The sequence below is a fragment of the Ursus americanus genome, chromosome 21 (assembly GCF_024610735.1).
Source record: "Ursus americanus isolate L20-20 chromosome 21, mUrsAme1.1.p, whole genome shotgun sequence".
NCBI classification, from domain to species: domain Eukaryota; kingdom Metazoa; phylum Chordata; class Mammalia; order Carnivora; family Ursidae; genus Ursus; species Ursus americanus.
Window position 1 is genome coordinate 13,791,470 of NC_142147.1, and position 12,079 is coordinate 13,803,548.

At 42.2% G+C, this 12,079-nt stretch overlaps 1 protein-coding gene across 1 annotated transcript in view; it reads left to right on the plus strand.

Annotated features, from left to right (window-relative positions):
• NUP93 (nucleoporin 93) overlaps positions 1-12,079 on the plus strand; it is a 104,832-nt gene that overhangs the window by 10,474 nt on the left and 82,279 nt on the right. Inside the window, exon 2 of the mRNA XM_045806831.2 lies at positions 7,424-7,616. Coding sequence (XP_045662787.1) covers positions 7,438-7,616 — 179 coding nt within the window. The 5' untranslated portion in view covers positions 7,424-7,437. The remainder of the gene's footprint in view (positions 1-7,423; positions 7,617-12,079) is intronic.

Consider the following 12,079-nt stretch of genomic DNA (forward strand, 5'->3'; position numbering starts at 1 on the left):
ACCAGGAGATTCAAAGTCCAGTCTTCTCCTGTGCTACCCATTCTGTCTAAAATATATATATGTGTGTGTGTGTGTGTGTGTGTGTGCGCGCGCACGTGTATTTTACTTATCTTACTGTCACATTAAAACTTTTAAAAATAATTGTAAAAGGAATTACACTGTTGTATATTTTGAAGAAAGAGATAACTAGCACGAGTTATTTCCTCTGAAGTATATAAAAAATCCCCTCCCCCACGACATCCATAAAAATATAGCAGTGCTAAAAGTGCATTTTTTAGATTGCAGGATCTTTGCAGTTGAAAGAGATAATATTTGGGTGTGTGGTAAGATTAGAATTTCATAATGAGTACTTAAAAGTATTGCTTGAGTGTATTGAAATTCTGCAGGGAAAATAGTTGGTGTCATTTCCCCGTGCAGTCAGTGAACTGAGAGACATTCCTTTAACACTGAAGGAAAGACAGATGTCCTTGCTATTTCTTTTCGTCTCTTTGTTACCCGGTTCATTTTCCTTGGATAACTGTCCTGTTTGGATTGTGGGTTATCGATAAGGAAGAGGAAAAATGCACATGGGTTTGATATGTTGCACTGCATTTGGAAAGGGCAGAGAGTTCCGTCTAGCATTCTGTGCATTAGGTCAAAAGAATGTTTCCTGGATAGATTTCATTTACAAAACGGATTTCTTCCCCCAAATATAGTCTCTAAATAAACAGTTTAAAGAGGGAAGGGAAATGATGATGGGCCTGTTGTGTTAATCTTTACAACAGTATTTTCAGTGCTCAGGTCTAGTGAGAGTAGCTGTGCCAGGGGCACATAGCTAGGGGCACATAGCTGGTAAGCGCTGAACCAGGATTTACTTACCAAGTCTAGCTCAGATACCGTAGGCAATGCAGGGGTTAGCAAACTATAACCTGTAGGCCTGAGAAGCTAACAAGGGTTTTTACATCTTTAAATCGTTGGGGAAAAAAAATCCAAAGAATATTTTGTGGCAAGTGAAAATTATATGAAATTCATATTTAACTGGCCATGATTAAAATTTTATTGGAGCACAGCCATGCTCATTTGTTTACATATTATCCAGTTTCAATCACAATTATGCAGTTGCAACAGAGAATGGGCCTGAAAGCCTAAAATAATTTGCTGTCCAGCCTTTTACAGGAAAAGCGTGCTGACCCTTGCCCTAGGATGCCAGTCTCAAAGACTAGAAACTGGAAAAGTGTTTGATAGACAGGTCTAGGATGGATGGCTATGAGGCTCTTTCTTACTTTGTTTTCTGTCAGCTTTGAGGCACTGAAGGTGCTAATTTTTGGAAGTATGTCCTGGAAGTCACGTGGGGTTCTGTCAAGAGAACTAGTGCATTACAGCCATTTCTGAGATGACCCAGTGGTCTTTAAAGCACTCGGTGGTTCCCCAGCTTGGGAGCCCACAAAGCCCTGGGAAAGTGGGAAGACGTACTCTACTTGTGGCTGGTGCTTTAGAAGAAAAGACACTAATGAACTAATAATTAATACCAGAAAACAGATGTGTAGACATTTTAATACAATAAGCATGAATACTGTAAGAAACTAAGACTCAGACCATCTGCAAAATCCTGAAGGGGCCACTCTGAGAATACTGACGTAAAATGGTCTGGAAGTGTTGAGCGCTTTGAATATTTAATTATCCATTTGCAAGGGAAAAATACTCTTGATGTGTTTCCTTCACTCTCACACTACTCTACTTTACCACTATAGAGCTTCACTTTTGACACCCGATGTGTGGGTTTTCCACACATCGGGCAATTCTGAGATTCTCTGCACACCAGCTGGCTGTTACAGTTTACCTCACTTCTGACACTGTGTACCTGGAGACAGCATCACATCCGACCGGCTAAGGGTTCAGTCCCACAAGACTGTGCACCCCTCCTCACCGCCTTTCAGAAGCCAGTCAGAAGGCCAGGTGGTCACCTGTGCTTCTGAGCTACTAGCTGTAGATGGGAGGTTCCCGCAAGGCTGTCTTCAAGTTCGATTAATTTGCTAGAGAGGTTCACAGAGCTCAGAGAAACATTTACTTATGTTTACCAGTTTATTATAAAGAATACAGATGAGCAGTCTGATGGATACAGAGGGCGGGGTCTGGAAGGACCCTGAGCGCAGGAGCTTCTGTCCCTATGGAACTGGAGTGTGCAACCCTTCCAGCATGTGGTCCCCAACCCAGAAGCTCATCAAATCTCATTGTTGAAGAGTTTTTGTAGAGCTTAATCTGTAGTCCTCTTTCCCTTCCCAGAGGTTGGTGGCTGGGGCTGAGAGCTCCAACCCTCTAAGATTGTTTGGTCTTTCTGGTGACTGGCCCATCCTGAGGCTATCCAGGCTCCCGTCCTACTCCAAGTCACCTCATTAACATAAGCTCAGGTGTGCTCAAGGGGGCCTCCTTGCAAGTTACAGGACTCCCAACCTCAGGATATTCCAAGGGTTTTAGGAGCTTTGTGCCAGGAACTGGGACAAAGACCAAATAAATTTTTTATTATACTATACTACTCTTTTCTGGCTTGATTAAATATTTAACATGGTTATATTGAGAATATGAAAATCACCATATCTTTCATAATTAAGACATATTAATAGCAAGTGAACTGAAATTATTTGATGCATTTTTGCTCTGCCTTTTTACCTAGTTCATTTCATCCCATATGCAATTTGGAGATTTTTTTCCCCCTCTCATTTAAGAATGTTTATGTGTCTAGAAGGGGCAGTTTTTGGACAGCGAATGACAGGTGAGTGCTGACTAATTTGAGGAAATGGAAGTCTGCTCAGCCCTTGATTTTAGCTGTAGGTAGAAGCTGTCTCTCTAAAGCTGTGGGCTTTAATTTTTTCTCTGGTTAATTTTCTCAGCATCCTCTGCATGGTGGTGAAGAGATCTGTATTAGGGAAACTTCACACTAAGAGCATTCCTTATTTCTAACATCGAGGGGTGTCCTGCTGTAGCCTCTGAAAAACCGTGGGTTATTATTTTTCATTTTGGGAGTAACTTTTTCATTGAAGTACGATACACAGTTGGAAAAGTGCACAAATCATGAGTCCAGCTCAGTGAATTTTCTCAAAGTGAACACACTGTTAAGCAGCACTCGGCTAAAAAAAACCCAGAAAATTACCAGCCTCTCAGAACTCTCCCTTCTGTCACACTGGCTCCCTCCCCCCAAGAGTAACCAATCTTGCTTTCTAGCAGCAGTGATACCTTTGCCTTTCATTTTAAAGCTTTTCTTTGCCCTGGTGTTTGAGGAGGTCTATGGAGGCTCAGTAGGACTTCTATTAAGTGGCATGGGAGAGGTTTGATGCCCAGGGCCTTGGTACCCTGTGATGCTCTCTGAAGCACCTCTCAGCGTTTCCAAAGGCCTCTTCAGTCAGGCTCAGTCATTGATAGCAGAGGAGCCCTAGTGCTAGCCTTTTCCCATCTAGCCCCAGTCTTGCTGCATTGACTGTTCCACATCCTACTTCTGTGGGTCCTCCATGCGGTTTCTTCCTGGCTTCCTCCTCCATAGCTCATCAAGAGTACAGCTGGCGTCCAGTCTCTGCATGTGTCCCGGCCAGATTTCCCAACACAAAGCTTAGACTTCATCCCCCCCACCCCCAAGTTCTCTCTTGGACAAAGTTAGTGAGGTTATTTTCATGATCAGCTTTTAGTATCTTGAGTCAAAACTGATATTTGGTTGGTTTAACCCATATATTTTATGGCTGAATTGATATTTTGTGGAGAGGGTAAAAATTGTCCTTAACGTTTATGAAATTAATCATAAATTTAAAAATTTTAATGAAATGGGATGATGACTACATTAAAGTATAGATTTGGAAACTTTAATAACTTTTTTATAAATTAATTTCCACTGGTTGAGTTATAGTGCAGGACAGATCCAGTTTTTCCCAAGTATTGTATTAAATATATAGCTCTTTTCTCTCAAACAGACATGGAACAAGCTTATTTTCTACTCCGAAATTGTATAATGAAATTCTTTCTATATGTATATTTATTCTTTTGGTTTGGTATTTTCTTCACCTGAAAACTGGGGTGTTTGTTTCTCGAAAATACCATTGGTTTTTTTCTGGGTATTTAGAGGGGAAGTACGAGTCTGGACCAAGTGTGATCTGAATTCATGCCATTTATACTGTCACTGCCTTATGCTGTGCAGCCTCAGAAATGTTAAGTATCAGTTGGTAGTCGGAAGGGAATGTTTTTGCTCTGGTCTTTGCTTGCCAGTGGGTGCTGATTTGGCAGGAGAGTGCAGGAAGCCTTCAAGAAGAACAGACTCTCTACAAATGGAAGAATAAAACTTCTCCTATTCATTCAACAAATGAGTACCTACTATGTGCCAGGAGCTGTTGTAGAAGCTTGGGATACATCAGTGAACAACACACACACACACAGAATCCCTGTCCTTGTGCAGCTTACATTCTAGCAGGGATGACAGTAAGGGAGATGAGGGTGTGCTAGGGGTGGTTGCAGATTGCACTCTTAAATATTTTGTTCTAGGCTAGTATCAAAGGCAAGGTGACAGTTTAGCTGAAACATAAGGAATCAGGAGCGTATCTGGGAGAAGAGCATTCTGGATAGAGGAAATGAGTACAGAGGCTCCAGGGCAGCAATGTGTCTGACCCATTGGGGGACTGGAGCCCAGGAAAGGAAAAGGAGACAGGGCTGGAGATGAGTCTGGGAGGTAAGAGGAGGTAAGGCTGCTCTGGAGGGCTTCACTCAGTACAAGAGTGTTTAAGCAGAGGAAGGATCCTTTTAAAGGATCACATAGACTATAGGAGGCAAAGGCTGAAGCAGGGAGGCCAGGGAAGAGGTGATGGTGACTTGAGTGCGTGGAGGTGGTGGGAAGAGGTAGATTCTGGGTGCATTTTGCAGGTAGATCTGAAAGGCTTTGTTGGCCTGGATAAGTGGTGGAGGCTTTCAAGGATTTTGGCCCAAGCAGCTGAGTAGTGGTGGCTCTACACTGAGAAGACCGAGGAGCAGGTTTTGTTGACAAACATTAGATCTCAGGGGATGATGGCTCAGTAGGTTAAGTGGCTGCCTTCTACTCAGGTCATCATCCCAGGGTCCTGGGATTGAGGCCCCATGTTGGGCTCCCTGCTGAGCAGGGAGCCTGCTTCTCCCTCTGTCCCCTTCCCCTTGCCCGAGCTCACGCACTCTCTCTGTCAAATAAGTAAATACATCTTTAAAAAAAATCTTATTTACTGGACCATATTAAAGTAAATCATGACTTTTATTTTGCATTTATTATTTATATTCAACTCCATCACTCTGTAAGTTCTTTGTATGGGCAGGTCCTTTGAGAAGTTGAGCATTTCCTTTGTCTGAATTTATCTGGCATGGATGTAAAATGTTAGATGTACTTCTTTTTCCTGTTTTTTCTTTCTTTTTTAAACTTAGAAAAGTTTGTTTCATTCAGTTCTTTATTTGGGGAGTTCTAAAATTTTCCTTATGAAAGAAGAAAAGTATTTCCCACTCCTTGGCTCTGTTAGACAGATTATTTTTATCTTAGAGTAAAAAGGGGTAGGGGGAAGAGGCAGCATATTACTTTTCTTTCCCCTTTCTGGTGAGCGACCATGTTTCTGTTAGTAGAATGTTATTGGCCCTGTTGGTTTCTGAGGAAAAACATTTCTCTTATCAGATAGGAGCTGTTGTTTAAAAATACTTGTTTCTTTCTCCTATTTGGGAGAATGTGTTCCTTGTTGTGTCATACCCATTTTCCCACAGGTAAAGATGGCAGTTATAGCCTCATTCTACTGGGTCAAAACAAAACAAAACAATGATTATGTAGAAACTTTAGGAAAAGAGTTAGTGTGTATATGACTTTCTGTCTATAAAGATTAAAGAATACCGAAGTGTTTTATGTTTACCCCAGCTGAGCTATTTTTGTTTTAACCTTGTGCCTTTACCTTTAAAGATAATGTCTTTTAATGTCCGATTTAAAAAGTCCTCATTCTCCTGCTGTGGATTTATGGTGATAACCATACCCTTTAACATTAACCTGTGCTTTATAGCTGAGATATAATTATATATCACCATCATAACTACCATTGTAGACCAGTGGTATTTCAAAGGCGCGGTAGAAGGCATGGGTTTAAAACAAAAGCAGAAAAGTATGATCAACAAGAGCTACTATTTAAAGAATTTTATTTTTTTCATAAATAATAGTTTTGTTAACCTTTTAACAATGTCAATTTTTTTAAATGATGGTGATACTGTTTATGTTCTGTTGATTTAAGTAGTGGTAGAGTTAAAAGCATTCTCTTGGTCAAGAATCTTACACAAGGGAGGTACAGTACATATAAGATTCATAAATGTGTAATATCCTTTAAATAGCAACACTGTTCATAGGACTTTACTCTGTCAACTGTTGGAGAAACAGGTGGTCTTGTTAATATTTATGGTCTAGAAGCCAGCTGCTATTTATATTAGTATAATTATTAGCAATGGCATTTCTTTTTCTTTCTCTTTTTTTAGAGGGGAGTGGGGGACGGGCAGCAGGAAAGGGAGAGAGAGAATCTTAAGCAGGCTCCACGCCCCCCACGGAGCCAGATGAGGGGCTCGATCTCACAGCCGTGAGATCATGCCATGAGCCAAAATCAAGAGTCAGACACTAAACTGACTGAGCCACCCAGGCGCCCCAGCAATGTCATTTCTAAAAGTAATAGGTATGGTAACAGTTAAGTCTAATGTCCTGAATGTCATCTATAACCAGCAGACATAGATCTCTGCTCTCCATAACCTTGTAAGCTAAAGAATGTGTGAATGGAGACTTGAACATGAATTTTCAAAGACTGTCTTTTACGTTAGTGAAGGAGAGGTATGTGAGAATAACATGGGATTAGTCAGGAGACCTGTGTTCTTGTGTCCACCCAGCCACATTGCCACCAAGAGGACCCTAGCACATGACAGCTCTGGACTGGAGTTGCTTCTCCTGTCCACTCAGGAGCCTCATAGAGTTGTTGACAATCATATGAGATTAGGGCCTTATAAATTGCCCCACCCTCTGGATCGCGGGGTTTTTCTAAGAAAGGTGGAGGAGTAGGAGGTGCAGGGTGGTGGTTCTTTAGCCTCCCAGAGGTTGCCACCATGGTTTCCATTTCCTTGTCAGCTTTGAGTCTGTGGAAGGAGGCAGGAATTCTGGTCTGTAGCTTAATATCTTTGCATTTGTTCTGGTGGCAGGAATCAATCTTGGGGTTGTCAATATGCACAGAAATGATCTATTTCTTCATAGTCTGACTCATTTTCTCTGTCAGGCCTGTTCTTGGGCTCTGTTCAGGAACAAATCCTGCTTGTTGATGAGCTGTCTCCTTGTCTGTTTACAGACAGTCCTCGTGTTCCGTTTAGCTTATAACAGACTCGGGCAGCGTTCGAAGCCTGTCCTCCCCTTGATTTAGGTCTCTTCTTTTCCTCCCCCATCTAGGATCTGCAACTCCAATGGATACTGAGGGGTTTGGTGAGCTCCTTCAGCAAGCTGAACAGCTTGCTGCTGAGACTGAGGGCATCTCAGAGCTTCCCCATGTGGAACGGAACCTACAGGAGATCCAGCAGGCGGGCGAGCGCCTGCGTTCCCGTACCCTCACACGCACGTCCCAGGAGACAGCAGATGTCAAGGCGTGAGTACTGGTGGGGAGGCAGCGCTGCTACTGGGTGGCTCAGGGGCAGGATCTGATTCTTCTTTTCCTCCCTTGAATTAAGATGCAGTCTGTAAATGACAGACACAAGCCTGATTCTTGGGAATTCAGAAAGGTTTTGTAAATAGGTCAGCAGCCTTGCTCTGTCTCTCTGCCCCCAGGTTTTTCAGCTTGTCTGCTGGACCAAGCTGTGAGCCCTTATCACAGACGGAGATGATCAGGATGGGAGAGGATGAAGAGCTTGGTCACACAGAAACCCGTTAGAGTAGTTCCTGATTGAGTTTGCTGACCACTGGGTCATAAATGGCTCCTGTTACTGTATTAGTAAGTGTGGTTTACACAGAAAAGTGTTACTTTCAAAGCCAGGGAGCACTCAGAGATGAGCACGCGGAAGAAATTGACGAGCAGTCAGTGATGAAAAGCCATCCAAGTGAGGTGTGATTCTGTCTGGTCATCATTAGCGTCCCCAACAGCTGCTGCTACAAGGCCCTGGATGCGTAGTGCCTGCCAGGTGACCATAGAACGGGAGAGTGGGCAGCCCCAAGAGAGTGCAGCTGAAGAAAAGTGCTGGCTGTCTGGCTAGTGACTTCTGCTGACACACAGCATCAACAGTGGGCTGTTGATTTCACAGTCACGTGTTGGGGGCCCCACTAGCCAGTCCTGGGCCATCTCTGGGGCTACAACCATGGATTAGACATGGTTCTTGCCGTCAAGGAGCTTGTCATTTGGGGAGACAGAAAAAAAAAAACCCTTGCTGCTTTCCATAAGAAATGTGATTTACTGGTGACTTACGGTGTGTCAGAAACTTGGCTAGACTTCAGAGTTTGCTTAATCCTCATAACGAATATTAGGACTGTTGTCCCCTTATTACAGTTGAGCAGCTAAGGCTCAGAGAGGGCAGGTAACTGTCAGATTGCACAGCTGATAAGTGTTGAGCCAGGACTCAAACCTAGGGAGGCTGACTCCAGAGCACATGTTCTTTGAGCCCTGATGGAAGGGCCAGGGGAGGGTGAAGGGGTGCCGGTCTTGTGACCTCAGTGCGTCTGGAAAATCACTGAGATTCTGTGTGGGAGATGTGGGAAATTGTCAGTCGTCTGCTCAGTCTTCATTGCTTAAACTTGAGAAGGACCTAATTGCTGATGTTTCCCCAGGGACGTTATTTTGGGTTTGTAATAAATGTCACAAGAGTGAGCATAAGGGCTACATTCTTTTCCCAACTAATCTTGAAAGCTGAATGCTTTGGCTGCTCTGCTGAGTTAGTAAGGATGTTGTGGGAATTCTTCTGTAGGTCTCCCCAGAATTTTATTTTTTAAAATACTAGTTAGTTTTGGTTCCATCGGTGTTGGCAAAGACAAATCAGAGGAACCCTGGCAGGGATTTTTTTTTTTTTAGATCTAGCCAGTTGCTCCTCTACACCATTCCCCAACACCCCCGGCAGCCTTTAGACATCTCTGCTTACTTGTCCTCCTGCAGGCTCCTTGCTGTTGCTGCTGACTGCCTGCAGTTACCCTCAGTCTTGAGCATGCAGGCTCTGTGCTTGTGTGCAAGGATGCTGCGGGAGCAAAAGGACCGTGATGCCAGCTGAGTTGCTATAGTTATAATTTAATTGCATCAGCTTTACAGCCTATTAAGAGCAAAAAGGGAAAATGTTTTCTTGGTAACAATTATCAGTCATGCTCTCTTTCTTGTAAATTTCCATTCTTCCTCATTTCTTTCTACATTAAATTCATTATTTTAGGGAGGAGGAAGTTGGAACATTGAAAGAATGGGTATAGGGTGGGGCAGGTGCTTAAAAAGAAACCAAAGGGCTGATGACTGTATTTTTCCACCTTGATAGGCAGACATAAAGTGTGATGTGAATATTTTAGTACAGGGTGAAGGCAGAGGAGAGAACTGAGTAGGAAAAAATTTTCTTACATGAAATAAATTTTGGAAGAAAATGTGTCTTTAAAATTTTAGTTAAGATTAGATTGTGGGTTTAAGATTGAATTGTTCTGTGCTGAATTCATTTGTTTAAATATACTTTGTTGGATTTTTCATTTTAGGGAACAGATTTGAAAGCTTCTTTGCATGTGTGTTTGATATTTTTAAATTGTTAAATTTCTTCACACATAAAGAAGATTATGCCTAACATACATAAAGGTGTAAATCAGGGGTTGTCAGCCTATGATCCGTGAGCCAGATCCAGCCCGCTGCCTGTTAAAGTCTTATTGGAACATGGCCACACTTATTTATGTATTGTCTGTGCTGCTTTTGTGCTACAATAGTGAAGTTGAGTAGTTATGACAGAGACCGTATGGCCTGCAGAGCCTGAAATATTTACTGTCTGCCTTTTACAGGATAAATTTGCTGACTCCTGGTGTAAATAATAATAAAATGAATTGCACGTTGCACAGTGAAGACATAGAATATCATCAGTAGCTGTGAAGCCGTCCCTGGGTACCCATTTTCAATTGCATCCCCCCTTTTTTCCCATCAGAGATGCCTCATTGGATTTTTCCAGTCAGACTCAGAAGCCAAACAACTTAGAGTTGTACAAAGAGCAAGCCAGCAATGACTTTCTCTCCTTAACTTTATCCCCCAAGGTAACCAGTGTTACTGATTTGCTGCTGCTTTCACACTTTTCTCCATGTTCATGCGAAGCGTATACGAACATTTATTTGCCCAAAGTTTTACAGTAAATTATGACTGTACTTGTGGTAATACTACTAAGCAACCTTTCTGAGCGCTTGCTCTTTGTCAGGCACTGTGCCAAGCACTTTACATGCATTATATAATTTCTTCTTAAAATAACCCTGTGAAATAAATGTTATTATCTCTGTTTTATAATTGAGAAACATCAGATAGCAAGTGACCGAGCCAGAATTCAAATCGAGCTTGCTCAGTAAGAAGCTCTCCCATTTGTATGGCACTTTTCAGTTCCCAAAGAATTGTCACAGGCGTTCTCCTGACTGGTCTTCACAAGCCTGAGAGGTGAGTGCGCCAGGGATTCTTCTCTAGATTTAACAGAGGAAGAAAATGAAGCTGGGAAAACTGCTGCATCTAAAATTTTCAGGCAGTAAGAGACAGGTGAGACTTGAACCCAGGCCTCCTGACTCTGTTTCTGCTCCCCGTGTGTACTGAGGACACCTTTTGTCCTCCTACTTTTCTGTTTGACTCCAGCCCCTGTCGCTTTTTGCTCAGGAGAAGCTGCCTGGTTTATGGAAATTGAGGCAGGTAGAAGGCAAGGAGCCTTTGGATTTTTCCACCCTTAGAAGTTGGACGTTTCTGGTAGAGGCTTTATTTGTAAAGCCTTCCTCTTACCCTAAATTTCCCTGCCCTTTTTCCTCAGTTCTCCGTCCACCTCTCCCCATCAAGGCTTCTGCCTATTCACTGGACAGTTCCTGCAGGCACCACCCACTCAGATGACTTTTCTCTTCTGAATACTCTAACAGCCAGTTTTTTGAATTTCAAGGTTCTCAACCCTGGTACACCTTAAAATTGCCTGGGCACTGGCTGCATTCTCACATATCACCGGTGGGGTATGGCACCTTTAGGACACAACTTGGCAGTATCAGGTGAATTTACCTTTGACCCAGCAATCCCTCTTCCAGGGATCTATCCCAAAGACACACTGGCAAAAGTACTAAAGATGTGTACACAGTGATATTCATTGTGGCATTATTTGTAGGGGACTGGTTGAATAGATGTGGTACATCTCGGTAGTGGAGTATTTTTCAGTAATACAAAGGAATGAGAATATACACTACCATAGAATGACTCCAGGACATACCATGAAGTAAAATAAAAAATACAAGGTGAAGAAAAAGTGTACAGGTCTCTTATTTATTTAAGGAAGCAGGTAAAAGATGCCCAGTGTTCACGAATCAGGAGACTTAATATTAAGATGTTAATACTGCCGAGATTGATCTACAGAGTCAGTGGAATCCTTATCAAAATTCCAGCTGGCTTTTTTGCAGAAATTGACAAGTAGATCCTAAAATCCATGTGGAAATAAAAAGACACCTAGAGTTGCCAAAGCAGTCTTTAAAAGGCAGAAGAAAGTTGGAAGGCTCACACTTCCAATTTCATAACTTCAAACAAAGCTACCATAATCGAGACTATGTGGTACTAGCATAAGGATAGACAATCGAATAGAATTATGAGTCCAGAAATAAATCCATGTGTCTGTGATCAGCTGATTTTCAGAAAGTGCCGAAGGCGTTCAGTGTTTTTTCAACAAATGATGCTGAGACAACTGGATATCTATATGCAAAAGAAAGAGTTGGACACCTTAACTCTAAATGTAACACAGCCCTAAATGTAAGAGCCTAAACTTTAAAACTCTTAGAAGAAGACATAGGTATAAATCTTTCTGACCTGAAATTAGGCAGAACCTTGTTAGATATGAACTGAAAGCATAAGTGACAGAATAAAAAACAGATAAATTGAACATCAAAATTAAA